Consider the following 15,823-nt stretch of genomic DNA (forward strand, 5'->3'; position numbering starts at 1 on the left):
CTTTGAACTTCAGGCCTGGTTCTACCTCCGTGGACCCCGAGAGGAGGAAGAATCCTTGAGGGGCCACCCAAAGTGCTGGGTTTACCTCCACATCTTTTCCTGCCCCCAGGGCCGTGCAGCAGGCAGGAATGTGGGCACTCGGTAGGCAGCACTGGGCAGGAGGAATAGAAGGAAGGATGGCAGAGCTTTAGGCTCGTGAGAGATATAGGTAAAAGCCTGCATGTGTTCTTCCTTGGAACAGACCACAAACACCCCCTGCAGAGCTCTCAATGGTCAAACCAGATTCTGATACCTACTCTCTTTGGTTTCAGCTCTTGCTGCTCTCTCAAAGGTCCATTTCGTGATCCTCTTTAAAGAAATATTCTATTTTCAATACAGACACAGCCCTTGACGTAGCAGTAAAAAACACCACCCCCGAGAGACACGTGGCTGTGAAGTATGTTGGTATGTAACCTCCCGTATTTGCCTACGTGCAAGGCTTTGTCCCTCAAGAAGTTGCCCCTTTACCCCCCGGTGCTCAGGCTTCAGGAGGCATTGAAACAAGGGCAGGAGGTCAGCACAGACAGGAGGTACCTTCTGGCAACAGACTGGTTTGGGATGGGAAGTAGTTGCTGTTCTTCACCCAACAAGAGTTTCTTTGAGACCCTCATTCCCAGCCCCCCACTTTTAAGATGGAAGTCAAATTTTCGGATTCTGCTGTGCAGAGCAGAGAGGTCACTAGGCTCTAATGCATTTACCATTGACTGCCCCTCTTGTAGTGCGTCTATTAGTGAGTAATTTGATTTGTACCTATTCATTTGCAGTCCCTGCAGGAGCCTGGAGCTGGCCCCTAGTATAATTGGTGCTGTCTCTATTTTTACATCATTAGATTAGCCCCGACTCCTGGCCACTTGTTGTCTGCGCTTGTCTGTCCATTTATACAACCTAATGTAACACAAAATTCATTACTGATCACATTACTTTCAACTCTGAAGCCAGCCTTGTGATAAACATTTGGTTAACCCTTCCCTGCCCACAGGAGGGCTGACAGAACAAATGCACTTCCACTCGACAGGCAAATCAATATCTTAATACACCAAAGTGGAATTGCATTTCTAGATTTGTTATTCCTCCTGGAGGAGCAAATGGAAAGGCTGGTCTGAGCTAGCTGAATTGAATAATGAATAGAGCCCCGGCACCAGCAGCCAGTCTGTGAACAGAGCACAAAGGCAGACCCGGCATCCACCCCGCTTTTTCATCTGGACGGGTGGCACCACAGCAATTAACTGAGACTCGTGCTCCTCCCGCAGCCATGGAGTGTGGGTGCCAGAGCGCAGGCCGGGACAGTAGGGATCTTGGCCCCACTGTCATTCTCTTTGCTAGGCTTGGCCTAGGACAACTGGCTTACGTTTCCTTAAAACCTTCTCCACTGATATGAAGGCACCAGACTCATGGCCTTGGCACTAAAGTCACCAAGAAATTAATTAAATTCATTACTAAACGAAAGTTTACCATTTGGAAAAAGATACACAAAGTTATTCCTACTTAGAGGTCAGCAATGTTGGGATTGTGTGTGTGTGTGTGTGTGTGTGTGTGTGTGTGTGTGTGTACGTATGTGCACAGGCGCACCAGTCCCCAGGATGAGCATTCTCTGGCATGGAAACACCACATGAACCTGAAAGGGTCCTAGTTCTCTGATAGAGATGATGGTGAGGACTCTAGTACAGGACCCTCTGACACAGGGTCTCAAAGGGCCCTCCATACAGCTCTGTTTAATCTAGAAGATTCTCCCCTACACCACCCTGGTTATCCCCTTCCCAGCCCCTGTTTGTCTTTGGGGCACACCCACTATAAGTCATTAGCTTGCAGGACAGCTTGTTTCAAAAGGGAAAATATCCCAACTTATAAAGAAACTCTTGTAAAGCCTATACCACAAAGATTAGAAAAATAGGCACAGAGGAAGTAGAGTGGAACCCATTACCATGAAAGTCTTAAATCCCTAAGTCTAAAACTAAAAAAGCCATAAACAGAAGATACCAGGTTGGGAAGGGGAGCTAGAAAAGGCAGCCTGTTTAGGGGAATTCTGCTTGAATTCAGGGAAGTCCTGAACAGGCGACTTAGGAGAGGCATCGAAGCCTCAGATTAGTGGGCCTCCTTCCTGTTGAGCAGGCCACCTTCCACCTCTGAGGACTGCACCTTGGACCTTGTTCAGAGCCTCAACATGCCAGAAACAACCAGCAATCCTGGGAGACCTGGAGATCCCAGGGATTCTTTGAGAGGGCTCAGCGCTGCTCTTGGCCTTCTCCATTCCTCCAGCATTCCCCGTGCCTCCCTCCTTTGTGTGTGGAGGAGGGCCGGGGCAGGGTGTCGCCTTGCCGCAGTCCCTGGGCTGCAAGTTGAGAGTTAAGAGGTACAGGGGGATTGCCTCACCCTGCCTGATGGTGGGAAGCTCCATTTCCCACAGAGGGACTAGAGGGCCAAGCCACAGACTTTGGAGACTCTCAAGAGCTTCCCACTGTGAGGAACTACAAAGGGGGGATCCTCGCCTCTAGTCAGTGAGAGGACAGGGGTGTGTCCTGGCATAGCCTGGGTAGACAGCTGCCTCCTCACCCCTACCCGGCCCACAGCATACTAACTTTCTCAGTTGCCAGCCTGCTGCTTTGGCCTCAGCTGTTAATCGTCTCAGGTGGGTAAGTGGACCAGTGGGGGAGAGAGGCTTCGTGTAGCCCCTGCCGGCCCAGCCCCTTCAGCTCTAGAAATCAGAGCAGAGCACAGACCTCTGGTTTGCAGAATGGGACAGACCAGTGGCAGGGAGGAGAATGAGTCGGCCGGCTGGTGGGATGAGAGACTGATTTCTTAACCTTGATGGAAAGGGGGAAAGCCACATCTTACCAAACTCTTCCGCTGCATCATAGAAAATTTAATTATGTTTGGACATTTGAATGAGAACCAGATGTGGCTCTGGCCCTTCAGGCCAGCAGGGTTCAAGGAGCTGCGTCTCTCCTGTGGTCTGCAGACCCCTGTGCTGTCTCTTAGCCCTGGAGGGCTACTCTTTGGGAACCACCCTGCCTGGGAGCTCGGTGGGGTCTCCTGAGCTTCAAGGCTGGACTGTAGGTGATAGGCAGGTCAAGGCTAGGTACCAAGCACCGGTTCCACTAGAGAGTTTCCAAGCGCTGTGTTGTCCTGGTAGCCATGCTGAGTGGGCATGTTTGCAGGGCCCTCATTAGCACCCTCACCTACCCCACACGCAGACACACACACAAAAAACTCATGTCCCAGCACCTGGCGGGGCATTCTCTACCACCAAAGACACATCTCCGAACTACCCAGGCCTGAGTCTACCTTAGATGGCGTCTACCAAGGCTCGGCCCCCAAGATTGTGTGTGAACTGGAGCCAGAAAGGCTCTTCCAGGCCCTCTTGCATGGGGAGCCCATCTCCAGGGGTCTCAGCCTGCTGAAACACCAGAGATGGCAACACTGATTTTCCAGCCAAAACACCACTGCAGTAATAGTGATCTCTTACACGTGTTCAGTGAATGTTCTGCTTCTGAGAGCCCCATCACATTCCTTTCTCTTTAGAGCCTCACACACCCAGTGAGGTTGCCAGAGCAGCCCCTCCCCACCCCCCTGACAGATGCTGAAGCAGACAAGGAGTGAAGTGACTCGCCCAGGTCATTCAGCACGTGGGCGGCAGGACTGGCGCAAGAGTGAGCCCTCCGCCTCCTACTCTTCCTTCCTGCCATCTATAGCGAGGTTCAGTGCAGAGCTGTTCCCGGAGTGTGGCTTCAGCCAGATTTACCAAATACCTCAAAAACAGGGAAACATGAGCCAGGTGCGCTCAGCCTTTGCTGTCCCCATGTAGAATAGGTTGTGACAGGGCAGGATTTAAAGTTATAGTAACATAGTGGTACTGAGAGGGTCCCTGAACATGGGATACTAGTCCAGGTGGTCTGGGTGGGGGATCCTGCTGTCTTGTGCTTTGAAGCCAAGACTTAGGAAGGCTTAGGTAATGTGGGTTTCCTGGGATTGGAGTGTGGCAGCATTTCTGGTTCAAGTCTTTCCCTACCTGGGATTGGTTGCCTCATCATGGCTATTATTTGGGGGGACCTGGGGAAAGGCTCTAGCCCCCATCCAGACCAGCACACCTTCTGGCTCATACCCCACGTACTGCCATAGCTCATCAGCTGTTCAAAGGCTGTGAAGGAACCTGGGGTCAGGCCATGAGCTGCTCTGTTGGAACTCAGATGCTCTGTTCTCCACTCTCCCAATACACACACACACACACACACACACACACACACACAGCCAGTTCCAATGGAGAGAGGGGGCACAGGATGTGGTAAGAGACTGGTCTTTTGAACATGGATCCTCCCTCCTGAGTCTTCCTCATTCCTCAGGCCTCCCTCCCCCTCTCTTTCTACTTTCATTCTCCCTTCCCCAACATTCCAGCATGCTCAGCTCCTGCCACCCCCCTCTGCCTACTGGCCCCACCAGGAGTTTGTGAATCTAGCTACCTCTATGCTTCCACGTCATGATATTAATGCCACACTGGCCTGCTGTCATGAGTAGCCTTCCTCTTTGGCTACTGGAGGGAAGGGGCGATGAGGAAGAAAGGTGATGTGCCTTTTCCCCATTTTTCCTTGACGGAGGCTGTCTGCTTGCCTAGTCTCCTCAACCATCATCCTTTCCACAACTTTCCACAACTGACCACAATCTTCCAGGAGCCAGTGGATGCCTGGGAGGATCTGAGGTCTTCCCTAGACTTCAGGTCTCCTGCACCCAAAACCCTAAGGTTATTAGGCACATGCATGGCCCCAGTGGCTAAGGGAAATAGTTTGTAATCTCCTGAGCCAAAAGCACCAGATATTTACTCTCATTGTTTGAAACTGAGGGGTGGGGGGTGGGCAGAGCAGGCCATGTGGTCCTAGCCTTGTTCTGTGGCTTTCTGGGCCTCAGTACCTGCAGGGATCAGGGACGAGAACTGGGCAAGGGGGAGAGAAAGCACATTTGTGGGAGTCCTGTGGGTTGAAAAGGACTCCAGCTAAGAAGGACGCACCTGCCTTCCCACAGGCTGTGTGCAGTCAGGTCACCAGAAGTATGTAACATCAGTGGGCCAGGGCTCTGCACTCAGCATAGGTGTGAGGCCTGGAGGCAACCAGGCCAGAATTAGCCCTGTTTCTTCTCTACTCCCAGATTCCATCAGCCCAAACCAGGACTCCTATTATCTGGATGTGGAGGGGCCATTTCATCCTCAGCTTCAAGAAGCTGCCCTACTTCCTTCTACAAGCATACCTGGAAAGGGGAGGGTGACCTGTGTCCCCCAGCCCCATCCTCCCAAGATGTCCATGCCAGTCTCTTGGCATTTCTGCCAGCCCTGCAGCCTGTTGGGTTGCCAGAGGAGGAGAGGAGCCCGACACGGCAGGGTGGGCCTGGCAGAGGGCTGGGAAGAGGGAAGGTATGGGGGAGGCAGCAGCCTCCAAGGTGGGCATTTCTGAGTGTGGAGAAAAGCAAGGCCACTTCCTTTACCTGCTACCCTTTCGTCCTCCTCAAAATTGCCACTGCTGAGGCTGGCTCCAACCCAGAGAGTGGTCTCTGACAGGGCTGTTGGGGTTTCTAGAAACATTTGTAACCAACTCCCTCTCTGTCTCTGCCTCCCTCAGCCGCACTCTGGAGGAGAGAGCAGTAGTTTCCAGACCCAGGACTGTTGTAAGACGAGCAGCCCAAAGCTGTCTTACACCGCTGCCTGGTTGGCATCCGGGTCATCTCTCTGGATTCCACCATCAGGAGGCTGCCAGTCCTGCTCAGCCCCACAGGATGCATTCAAGACCCCTACCTGCTTAACTCTTCTCTCTCTGAGTCCCAGTTTGCTTGGTCCCCAGCCTGTTGGTAGGCCGTGGCTGACCAAGTCAATTGCTTGAGGCAGACCCCATTTGGATCCATCTGCTGAACTTGGCAGCAGTCCAGTAGTCCCCTGGTCTCCTCTCCATATATCCCATCCAGAGAAGTTCTGAAAATCTCTAACTTCCCAGTCAGAGCACCACCCCCTCCTGCCCACCCCAACCTCACTTCCCAGCCAAGAAGGGGATTGGAATATTTCTGTTTGCAGACCTCCTCTGAGCCAGGCGGTGGGCAGGATAGGGCAGTTTGGCTGGCTGTTCTGGGTTCTGGGGCCACCCACGCCCCTGGGGTGCCACTGAGCCCAACCCAGGCAAGGGGCTTAACCACAGGCCCTTCTGATAGGGAAGAAGGGGAAGGTGGACGCAGGAGGGAAAAATCAATGCATGTCAGCAGGGTTGGAAATTTATTTTCCAGCTTGGAAAAGGGTATTTACAAAGAGGCAAGGAGGGAAATGAAATGTGTAAACACATATCTGCCATCTTCCTCAGCGAGCCATTTCTTGATTAAAAAGAAAAAATCCTTCCCAAGCTCCAGTGGAGGGCGAGCTGCTAGGGCCCTGTTTGGCAGAGGCACCTGCTGGAGAGGGAAGACGAGAGGGACCCAGAGGATCCTGTGGACAGTCACAATCACTAATACAATTGCAACAATAATAGTAACTCACATTTGCTGGATGGAAGCTTTAAGCACTTTGTGATGCACTCTACCTGCATTGCATTATTTAATTAAATTCTTACAACCACACTATGAAACAAACATTGTTGTTCTCATGCACAGGAAACTGAGGTACAGGAGATGCTGAATAACTTGTCCAAAGTCTCCCAGGTGGCAGCAGGCCGGAGCCTGTGCTCTTAACCATTTCCCTAAACTGCCTCCCCACTCTGGCCAGACACTGCCCCTCCCCTCTTCTCAGGCCCCTGAGGCTGTGGGGTGGGGGTGGGGTGGGGATGGCGGCGGGGGGGGGGGGGGGGGGGGGGAGCCTTGTCCCCTCCCACTGCCAGAAGTGGATAGGCTGTGGGTGCAGGGTAAGACTCTGCCCTAAGGTCTAATCCTACTCCCACCAGCCTCTTGGGTGGTTAGCTTAGGACTGAGCTGTGTGGCTGCAGCCAGGGCCCAATAAAAGTGCTCTGCTAATCCCTTTAATGAGCAGCATCGTGAGGCTCTAGGTGTACAGAATAGGGCTGGCTGCTGAGCACAGCAGAGGGGCTACTGGTAGATGCTGCTGCTTTTGTGGTGGAGGAAGTGCCAGGGCTGCCTGGAGGCTGAACCAGGGGTCCCAGGCACCCTCTTCCCAAACACACACACACACACACACACACACACACACACACACACACGGCACTGCCCTCATTGACCCTGCTGGATCCCAGAAACAGGTCTCCCTCTGAGTCCTGAGCCTTGAGCTCTCCACAATTACCCCCCACCTACCAGAAGCCTCAGGGGCTTCCCTCAGAGTCTCTGATTGGCCAACTGACCCACTGCCCTCCTGCCTAGAAGAGGCCTGAAGAGGGTAAAGCCCAACTGTCTTCTCGACCTGAAGTCGGGAGACTTCACTCCCAACCTTCTACTGGGATCCCCTGCCCACCTGGGCTTCCCCAGCTCCCCGCAAGTCTCACCTAGTACCTGTCCTCAGTGTTTTGCCCCCTCCCAGGGAATGGGGGAACAAAGACCATGGCATTTAGCGGGGACCTTTGCAAAGGGGCTGCAGTATCCTCCTGTGGGATGAGGGAGTGAACTACCACAGAGACTCCCTCATTCTGCACGGCCCAACCCCGAGTGGGCCGACATTTGCAGCCAGCCAGGCTCCTGCCTCCTCACACAGACTAACCGTGACTCCTCCCTAGGTCTCCTTTGCCTACATGCCCAGGTAGCAGAGTAGCTCTCTCTGACAAGGGCAGCCACCTCCCTGCCCCCTTTGACACCTTTGCATTTTGCCAGACTCCAGGTGGAATGGGAGCAACAAGAGGCTTGAGCATTCCCTTTCCTTCACTTATTTTGCGAGAGCCCAGGCACCTCCCTTGTAGTTGCTGCTCATCCCATTGTGCCCCTATCCCCCATGACTTGCCCATCCTGGTCATGGAATCAAGGGGCATCTGTGGATAGCAGGCCCATTCTCCAATAAGAGCCAGTATGGGAATGGGTGGGCACAGCCAGCGGTGGGCATTGGGACCCAGTCGGTGATGCCTGGAGTTGCCAACATCTCCATCCTGGGGCCAAACCGGCACCAGTTCTCTCTCAGGGAGACTGTATACCTAGAGCCGGTGGCCTCCTACTCTTCCTTGGTTTTGCCGTCTGTAAGATGGGGAGACAACCACCCAACTCCCAGGCACACAGGGTCGCTGGAGGATGTGAGGGCACAATAAGTTATCTTCTCTCTCAGTCCAGCAACTGGTCTGGGAACTATTCCTCATCCCCTACTGTGCTTTGAGGCCAGGGGAGCAACCTCTCTTAGAGCTGGCATTTTCCCACTGGCCAGAATCTGCATTCTTCTAAGCAGAGAGGCTGCTGGGAGTGATTTCTTAGCCACCACCACCCCCCGCTCGACAGAGCCCGCAGCTCCCCTCTGCAGCCCTGGCAGGTAGCTGGTGGACTCTCCCCACAAGCTCACCTCAACTTCGGCAGAGCTGCCCAGAACTGGGGACTTGGGAATGGGGAAGGAGGGCAGCAGCCCAGAGGCTGGGCCCCTGAGTCAAAAGGTCTGGAGGTGTCCCCCAGAACTCTGCAGCCTGCCTTTGTCTCCTCTCCCTCTAGCAACCTGCCCACATGGGGTATCTCCTGGCACCCTTCTCTCCCCTTCCCACAGCTGCCCTCATGCTCTGTGTGCAGCTCCTCTCTCCCCACCCCCCCATGCTGAAGGGGGTCTCCACTCTGTCACACCAGTTCCAAATCTGGGACCCTGAAGACTGACCGGTCCTCACCCCCCTACACGTGCATGTCACTACCCTCCTTGACTGCAGGACTTTGCTGCAAGCCTGCCCTCCTCCCAGCGTGACACCCCACACCTCCTTACTCCTCCTCCACCTGCTTGCAGAGATCAGTGTACTTCTCAATCGTTGTCCATATCTTTTCCAAAAAGATTCCTCAATGCTTTTCTTTTCAAAAGGGAAAAAAAAAGGAAAAAAAAAACAATGCCAACAGCCCAGCGTCCGTGAGCAACCCAACAGTAACAAAGCAGGTGTTCGGGATGGAGGAAGGTAAGGCCACACATTTCCATTTGCCGCTTGCTCCTAGGGCTGGGCGGCTGGGGTAACTCGAAGGTGGGGGAACCTGTGTGCAGCCCTCCTCCACTTGCTCTTCCGCACACACTCATTGCCCTGTCTCAGTGAGAAGAGAAAAGGGGGTTGACGGAAGGCGTATGGAAAAGTGCCCAGGTCCAGCCTGGCTCTGGTTCTTTCACTGATAGTCCGTACTTGAGAAGAAGCTCCCGACTCCCCTTCCCACATCATTCATTCAAGAAATGTTTTCTGAGCACCAACTCTTTTCCAGGCCCAATGGTTGGCATCAGGGATACAGAGATAAGGCACAGACCCAGCCCCTGAGAGGCTTTCCCCATGGATGGGGACACACAGTGTGAACAGATGGTGCACAGAGTGTTAGAGGGCCTGGGGCAGAAGGAAGTACAGAGCACAGTGGGGCCTGGCCAGCTCTGCAGGACAGCAGGACAGGCTCACGGAGGAGTAGACACATGTGCTAACCTTTGGAAGATGAGTAGGTGTTCTGGGGGCCTGGGGAGCCTGGGAAGGGTTTTTCAGTCAAAGGAAATTGCAACAGCACAGACCCAGGGGCCTGAGGCAACTTGGAGAGATCCCAAAACTGCACAAGTTCATTACTTTGGTTCTTCAAATCCAATAATGAGTGGCATTGGTGAGGTGGGGTCTCAGGGGCAGGTCATGAAAGGTCATTTTTGTAGTGCTGAGTTTAGGCCTTATCCTGAGGACTATTGGGAGTGATAAAGGTTTTTAAGCAGAGAAAAAGCGAGATGAGGCTTGTGCTGTAGACAAGCCATTCTGGCTTTGGTAAGTGGGATGGACAGCGGGTGCTGGAGGTTAGGAGGCCAGTAGGGAGTTCTTGAAATTATCTAGGTGGGAAGTGCAGGCCTAACCAGGCAGCGGCAGCGTGAGTGGAGAGGAGGGATGAGGCTGGAGGAGATCGACTGGGCAGAGCTTGACCACCCGGGATCGGGGGGCAGGGGAGAAGCCTGCCCACTACCATCGTACCCCAGGCCTAACTGGTGAAGAGAAAATGGGAGCCAGGCAGGTCAGGCTACATCTGGCCCCCTCAGAATGGCAAACTCATAAGTCCCTTTGGCAACGGTCCCTGCACTGTCACATGATGGGATGAGGTGTGAGTGGGACCCCTGGAGCTGCCGAGGGGGTTGCCCTTGGCCAGTACCAAGAGGCAGTGGGGGTGCTGTGCTTGGTCCTGGGCTCCAGTCTCCTCAGTTTCCTTGGCAGCGTGGATGTGTCAGAACTTTGCATCAAGAGCTCTGGGCCTGTCCCCCAGCTCTGGAAGGGGGCCAGCCTTCCCTATACTAATGGCCATTCCTGCTCCTTCATCTGGGGCTTTCTTGCTTAGGCTTGGTGTCCAGATCCTAAGGAAGCCCCTGCTTTCCTTGCTACTGCGGGTGCTCCTCTCTCCTGCCCTCCTGGCCCTGCCGTTAGCGCCCCCTAGTGCCACGATGGCCGTGCATGAGGGCAAGGGTCTCTGAAATCCAATGGGGCCTCAGAGATCCCCCACACGCTCCTTGGCTTGCTTGGGGGCAAAGAAGGGAACAAAGGAAGCTTTCTTGGAGTCTGATACTTCCATGCAGAAATTCCAGGGTCTATTCTTTGCTTTCCCATCCTGTCCCTCTCTTGGCACATGGTCTGTACTCCCAAGTTAGGGTGAGACCAGAGAACGAGTAGGGAAGACAGAGCTCATGCAGTAGTCACCTGCCTTGTTTTCTGTCCATATGTAGATAACTCTTGATGTATCCCAGGGCCCCTGGCCCAACAGGGAAGCCAGTGCGTCTTGGAGACTGGGACCATCATCGGGCCCACAGCCCCCTCCTTCCACTGCCCCCTATCTGCTGAGAGGTTCCAGTGTCCAGTGCACCCTTCCAGCCTGGACCCGGGCCCCAGACATGTCTGTGCAGCCTGAGGGCCCCTCTCGCCCAGGTACAGGTGCCTGCTCTGAAGGCACACTCTCCCACCCCATTCTGTGGTGGCTGCAGGGTAGCCTCTGTGCTTTGGGGTGACCTATAAAGAGTGGGAGTCAGTGGTTAGTGCCTGGATGGCTGCTGGTGGCCAGCCCAAGAGTAAAGTCCATGACTCATTCCCTAACCAAAACTAGCTGTGCTGCGTGTGTATGATGGCAGGGGGCCTGGGAGCAGGTACAAGCTGGAGATAAAGGTCTCAAGCCAGACCAGACAAGTATAACATTCAAGCACACCTTGCTGTTCCAAGTGGCAGCTTTGGGGTCCTGAGCTCCCGGGGTGGACGGTTAAGATCCTCTCAGTCCCAGGCAAGTGTACCTTGGAAGAAGAGAAATTGCAGGTCACCACATCTTGGCTTGGGGTAGACTCCCAGGGTCTTCCCAGGTATGTGTGTGCCCGCACCTCAGAGCCCACTATGAGGGACTGAAAGGGGATAGGAACTAGCCTCTTGCAAAAAAACCAAGGTGTAATTCCTTCTTCCTTTCATTCAGCACACAAAGAAATCTATTTCCACCCCACCTGCTCCAGTCCCTATCTTAAGTCAAGAGATGGCGGTGGGGACAGTTAAGGTGCCCACCACTCAATGAGATAGGGCCAGTTGCCCTATCTAAGATGGCAGCATGGCTGTGCTGGGGCCAGGGAAAGGGCAGTAGAAGGGGTTGGAGCCTCCCTGCCTACTTCCCAGGGCAACCCTGAGCAAGTACATTCTGAGGGGCCTCCAGGACACTTGAGGGATAAGAGAGAGGAAGGAAGGAAGGAAGGAAGGAAGGAAGGAAGGAAGGAAGGAAGGAAGGAAGGAGATACTGCAGGCAAGTAGGGACCTTCCCTCCATTGGAATAGGCCCCTCTCAAACCAGGCATTCCCTCCTACAGGGAAACAGGACACTTTCCAGGAGGTGCCAAAGATGAGCCAAGGCCTGGCCAGCAGGCAGATTGGATGGGTCAGAATATGTGAGCAAGTGAGTTGCTAAGCCAGGGTGGAAGTTCTGGGTAACAGGCAGGGCCAGGGAGGAGAGGTAGGGACAGATCAGGCAGGAAAGCTGCAGTCCTTGCTGTGGTCTATCTTTTCTCCTGCCTAACCAGTAGATCCAGGACCGGAGCCACTTACGGAATTGGGGAGCATGCTGGCTGAGCATGAGTATGTGTGCAGGTGTGGGCACACGTCCCGTGTATGGCAGTGTGGTCCAGACAAATCAGCAGGGTGGCCATACTTCTGGCCCAAAGGGGTTCCCACAGTGAGGGAAAGACTGTGGCCTAAAACTGGAGTCTGCTAGCCAAGGGAGCTTCTCCCTCCTTCGGCTGAGCTCCCTGTGACCTGAGCTGCTGCCTGGTGCATCTGGGGAGCAGGTGGAGATCCCCCTCCAGGCAGACAGCCTGGCCCAGGGTGTGCCCCTCCCCCCAGACCCACTCTGACCAGGCCTGGTCCTCTCCTCTGTCTTGCAGAACTACAGCGAGAGGGAAGCATCGAGACTCTGAGTAACAGCTCAGGCTCCACCAGCGGCAGCATCCCAAGAAACTTTGATGGCTACCGATCTCCACTGCCTACCAACGAGAGTCAGCCGCTCAGCCTCTTCCCTACTGGCTTCCCGTAGTACCAGCAACCTGCTTCTGACTGGCCGGCCCACTCACCTGCTGGGGGGAGGGGGAGAAGCCCCCCTCTTGGTCCTACCCTTCAGTCTCTGCTCCTCTTTCACCAACCACCTTCCCCAAGCTTAGTGACAACAGCCACCCACCCTCCCTGGATGGAGAAGAGACCCTTCTCCAAAGCACCTTGGCACACTCTGACCTCTGTCCCCCATCAGTGGGGCTGTGGCTGAAAAAGACTCTGCAGAAGTTCCGTCCCCTCCTCTGCACATGATGTCCTGCATTGGATCCGCTTTTGTATTTTCTAACCATACCCACAGGGGGCTTGGGAGGAGAGAGAGTGGATGGCCCGCCTGGGCATTTTGACCCTGAGCAGACAGCTCTAGCCCACTCCTGGCTATGATATGCACTGCCCAGTTTCCCTTGGCCAACCTCCCTTTGGCACAGGGTAAACTGAGGCCCAGAGTATCAGGGAAGGAGGAAGGAAGGAGAAGCACCCCCCTTCCTCTTTTCTTTCCCCTTTGGCTCATGGGAAGGATTTGTCTTTTTTGTCTGTAAGCCCTTTTACCCTGGTCCTGTACTGTTGAGTGAAGGAAACCGTGGTTACCAAGACCCTGTCAAAAAGTGCACGTCTTGTCCAATAAATCACGCTGCAATTGGTGTCTATCCCTGAGTTGCTGGGGTCAGGGTCCTCTCCAAGCACCGAGCAGAGTCCTGTGGGCCTGACCATGTGTCTCTGCTTCCAGCACCCCCTGCCTTGATGATATGAGCAATTGATTGGAGAGTCAGTGCAGGGGTAAGAAGGAGGAGAATATTTGCTCTGCAATTTGGGTAGGGCCTGATTTAAATTTATTCTCCAAATTTCTTGCCTGTTACCAGAGCAGGTAGTTCTGGAGGCACCACAGGCCTGGAGCCTCCCTGGCTGTGGCAGTCAGGGCCAGTCAGGTCCTCGACATGGGCTAAGGGAGGACTGCTGGAGGAAAGACCCTAACCTTATCTTTAAGGCGGGCACTTTGTAATTGCTTCTTTTTTCGAACTCAGAAGGTGAAAAGTTAGGTGTAGGTAGGTCTCTTGAAACCTGGCTGGAACCTTGGATGACAGGTTCCTGATTTTGTTCCCCTATCTCTTCCCAATTCTGGACCTAAAGTGAATGGCAGAAAGGAGACAGGAACAGCAGGAGCAAAAAGGGGTGTTGAGTATGAAGGAGACTAATGCTAGCCCTTGTTCCCCTCTTCCCTGAGAACCCAGAAAAGCCTGGGAGGTTTGAAGGAAACCCACTGAGCCAGGTGTGGTTTGGGGTAAAGTTTAATGTAATAGTTGCAGATGAGTTGAATTCACAAACAAGCAGGGATCCCCATGCAACCATCCAGCCAGAACTGGAGCAGCATCTAGAGCCTCTGCTCCTTTCACATGCATCCCATCCAGTCCTCACAACTGAAAAGAGACTTCATCCTGAGTTCCCTCCACTGGGTCAGCTGGGCATCTTGGGAGAAGCGGGACCTGAATCAAACTAGGCTCTGTAGGCTGAGTAGATGGCCTTCCATAGGGTGGCTTAAGCCAGTCCCTCCTGTCTGGGGACTGCAAGGTGAGAAATCACATGCCCTAGAGAGGCATGGCTGGGAACATAAGGAGGTCTGGGCACAGCCAGTGGGGGCTGTCAGACTAGCAGCAGCTTTTCACCATTTCAGCTGAATCAGAGACACTGATGTGTCTGGCACATCCCCAACCCCCAGCCAGAGCAGTGTTTCAGTCAAAAAGGGACGGCGAAAGAGGTGCCACCAGGCTGCCAGTGCATACTATCTATTGCTTGGCTCCCTGGGGATGGGTCCAGAGCTCTAGGAAAGGTGAGCCTCTCTGAATCCACGTGGGTTTATGGATGGGGCAAATATGGGGAGCTCTCTCCAACCATTCAGGGAACCGGCTGGCAGCTTAGAGTCAGGAGTCCTCCCTGGCTCAGCCCTTTCCCTCCAGGGGGTGCAAAACATCTGTGGCCTCCTCTAGTCAGGGAAAGTGGTGGGTGTAGGGCTGGACTTGCCGGCTGAGCTTGCAGGACAATCTGGTTATTCATCTGCTCACAGCCAGGGCAACTCTTTGAGTATGTGGGGGAAGGGGAAGGATAAGAGAGGCCAGATAAGCTGGCCCCATGGCGGCTGCCACAGAGCTCAGGTTATCAGAGAGGCCTTGGGCCTGGCCCCTGGCTAATTGGGGAGGTTATGGACCCTGCCACAGCCTGTAATCAGCTGGAAGTGAGATCTGGGCCCCCGGGTGGGGGACCTCACTGCCCACTGGCCCTGGAGCAGCCAGCCTCCTATCCTCTAGAGATAACACCAAGGGCAATCTCCCACCTCACCCCCCAGAAGCCCAGCAGACCTCCATGATGGCATTACTTACCTAGGAGGCCATTAGAACAGGCATCTAATTGTGGCCTGACCGAGTGACCTTGAGGAAGCCATGTGATCTCCCTGATTCTCACAGTGCTACCTGCTCAACGGGCAAATTACCATGGACTTTCTCTCAGTTTGATGCGGGGAAAAAATATCTTCATGGTCTGTGAGGAGGCTGATGGGAGTTGGGGTGGCAGCTCAAGGAGGGAGGGCACTGTCTGGGATTGATCTGAGAAAAGGCCCAGTGGTCCCAAGGCAAATTCAGGCACACAAGCACTCTGCCAAACAGTATCAGCTCTGGAAGCAAGCAGAGGCCAGAGCAGGCAGCTGCCAGTCTGGGATTGGAAATGGTTTCTCAGGTGCTCATTTTTCTGCTGTTCACAGATCAGAGAATTTCTAAACTAGAAAGTACTTAAGAGAGCACTGTTTGGTCCTCATTTTGCAGATGAGAAGCCTGAGCCCCAGAGAAGGCCCTGGCCTTGCTCACGGTTACAAAGTCACACAGCTAGTCTGACCTCTGTCTGCTCCTTACTGCCTCACATGCCCTGGCTGGTTCCCTTACAGGGCCAGATTCTGCACTGGCCTGCACCCCCGCACAATCCAAGACTCTGATCCCACTCACCCCCATCCCATACTCCTGAGAGCTTTCAGACCCAGCCCCTGGCTTTGAAGCTGCTCCCTGTCCCTGTGTAACTTGGAAAGGCAGCCCCTTCCTACAGACCTAGAGCTGGAAACTCTAGCGGCAACGGGAGAAAGCATCTGGTATATCTTGTATTCAAAGCAAGAGC

The 15,823-nt window shown here is 54.0% G+C and overlaps 2 protein-coding genes across 23 annotated transcripts in view; one reads left to right on the forward strand and one right to left on the reverse strand.

Moving 5' to 3' along the window:
• The window catches only part of BCAS3 (BCAS3 microtubule associated cell migration factor), a 614,259-nt gene extending 600,942 nt beyond the window's left edge, over positions 1–13,317 (forward strand). For 4 of the 11 annotated variants that reach the window (XM_078437389.2, XM_078437392.2, XM_078437390.2 and 1 more), the window contains 4 exons: positions 379–444; positions 8,978–9,068; positions 11,941–12,026; positions 12,511–12,620. In XM_078437389.2, coding sequence (XP_078293515.1) covers positions 379–444; positions 8,978–9,068; positions 11,941–12,022 — 239 coding nt within the window. In that variant the 3' untranslated portion in view covers positions 12,023–12,026; positions 12,511–12,620. Of the gene's footprint in view, positions 1–378; positions 445–8,977; positions 9,069–11,940; positions 12,027–12,510 lie in introns of all 11 variants that reach the window. The other 7 variants (XM_078437396.2, XM_078437398.2, XM_078437395.2 and 4 more) reach the window with 5 other exon arrangements.
• LOC132688575 (uncharacterized) overlaps positions 1–15,823 on the reverse strand; it is a 50,152-nt gene that overhangs the window by 29,774 nt on the left and 4,555 nt on the right. For 2 of the 12 annotated variants that reach the window (XM_078437415.2, XM_078437413.2), the window contains exon 2: positions 11,305–11,386. The exons of 8 other annotated variants lie outside the window; for them this stretch is intronic. In XM_078437415.2, coding sequence (XP_078293541.2) covers positions 11,356–11,386 — 31 coding nt within the window. In that variant the 3' untranslated portion in view covers positions 11,305–11,355. Of the gene's footprint in view, positions 1–6,422; positions 6,454–11,246; positions 11,387–15,823 lie in introns of those variants that run through there. 2 more of the 12 variants (XM_078437414.2, XM_078437412.2) reach the window with 2 other exon arrangements.

This window comes from Panthera onca, chromosome E1, assembly GCF_046562875.1.
Source record: "Panthera onca isolate mPanOnc1 chromosome E1, mPanOnc1 haplotype 2, whole genome shotgun sequence".
In the NCBI taxonomy this organism is placed as follows: Eukaryota; Metazoa; Chordata; class Mammalia; order Carnivora; family Felidae; genus Panthera; species Panthera onca.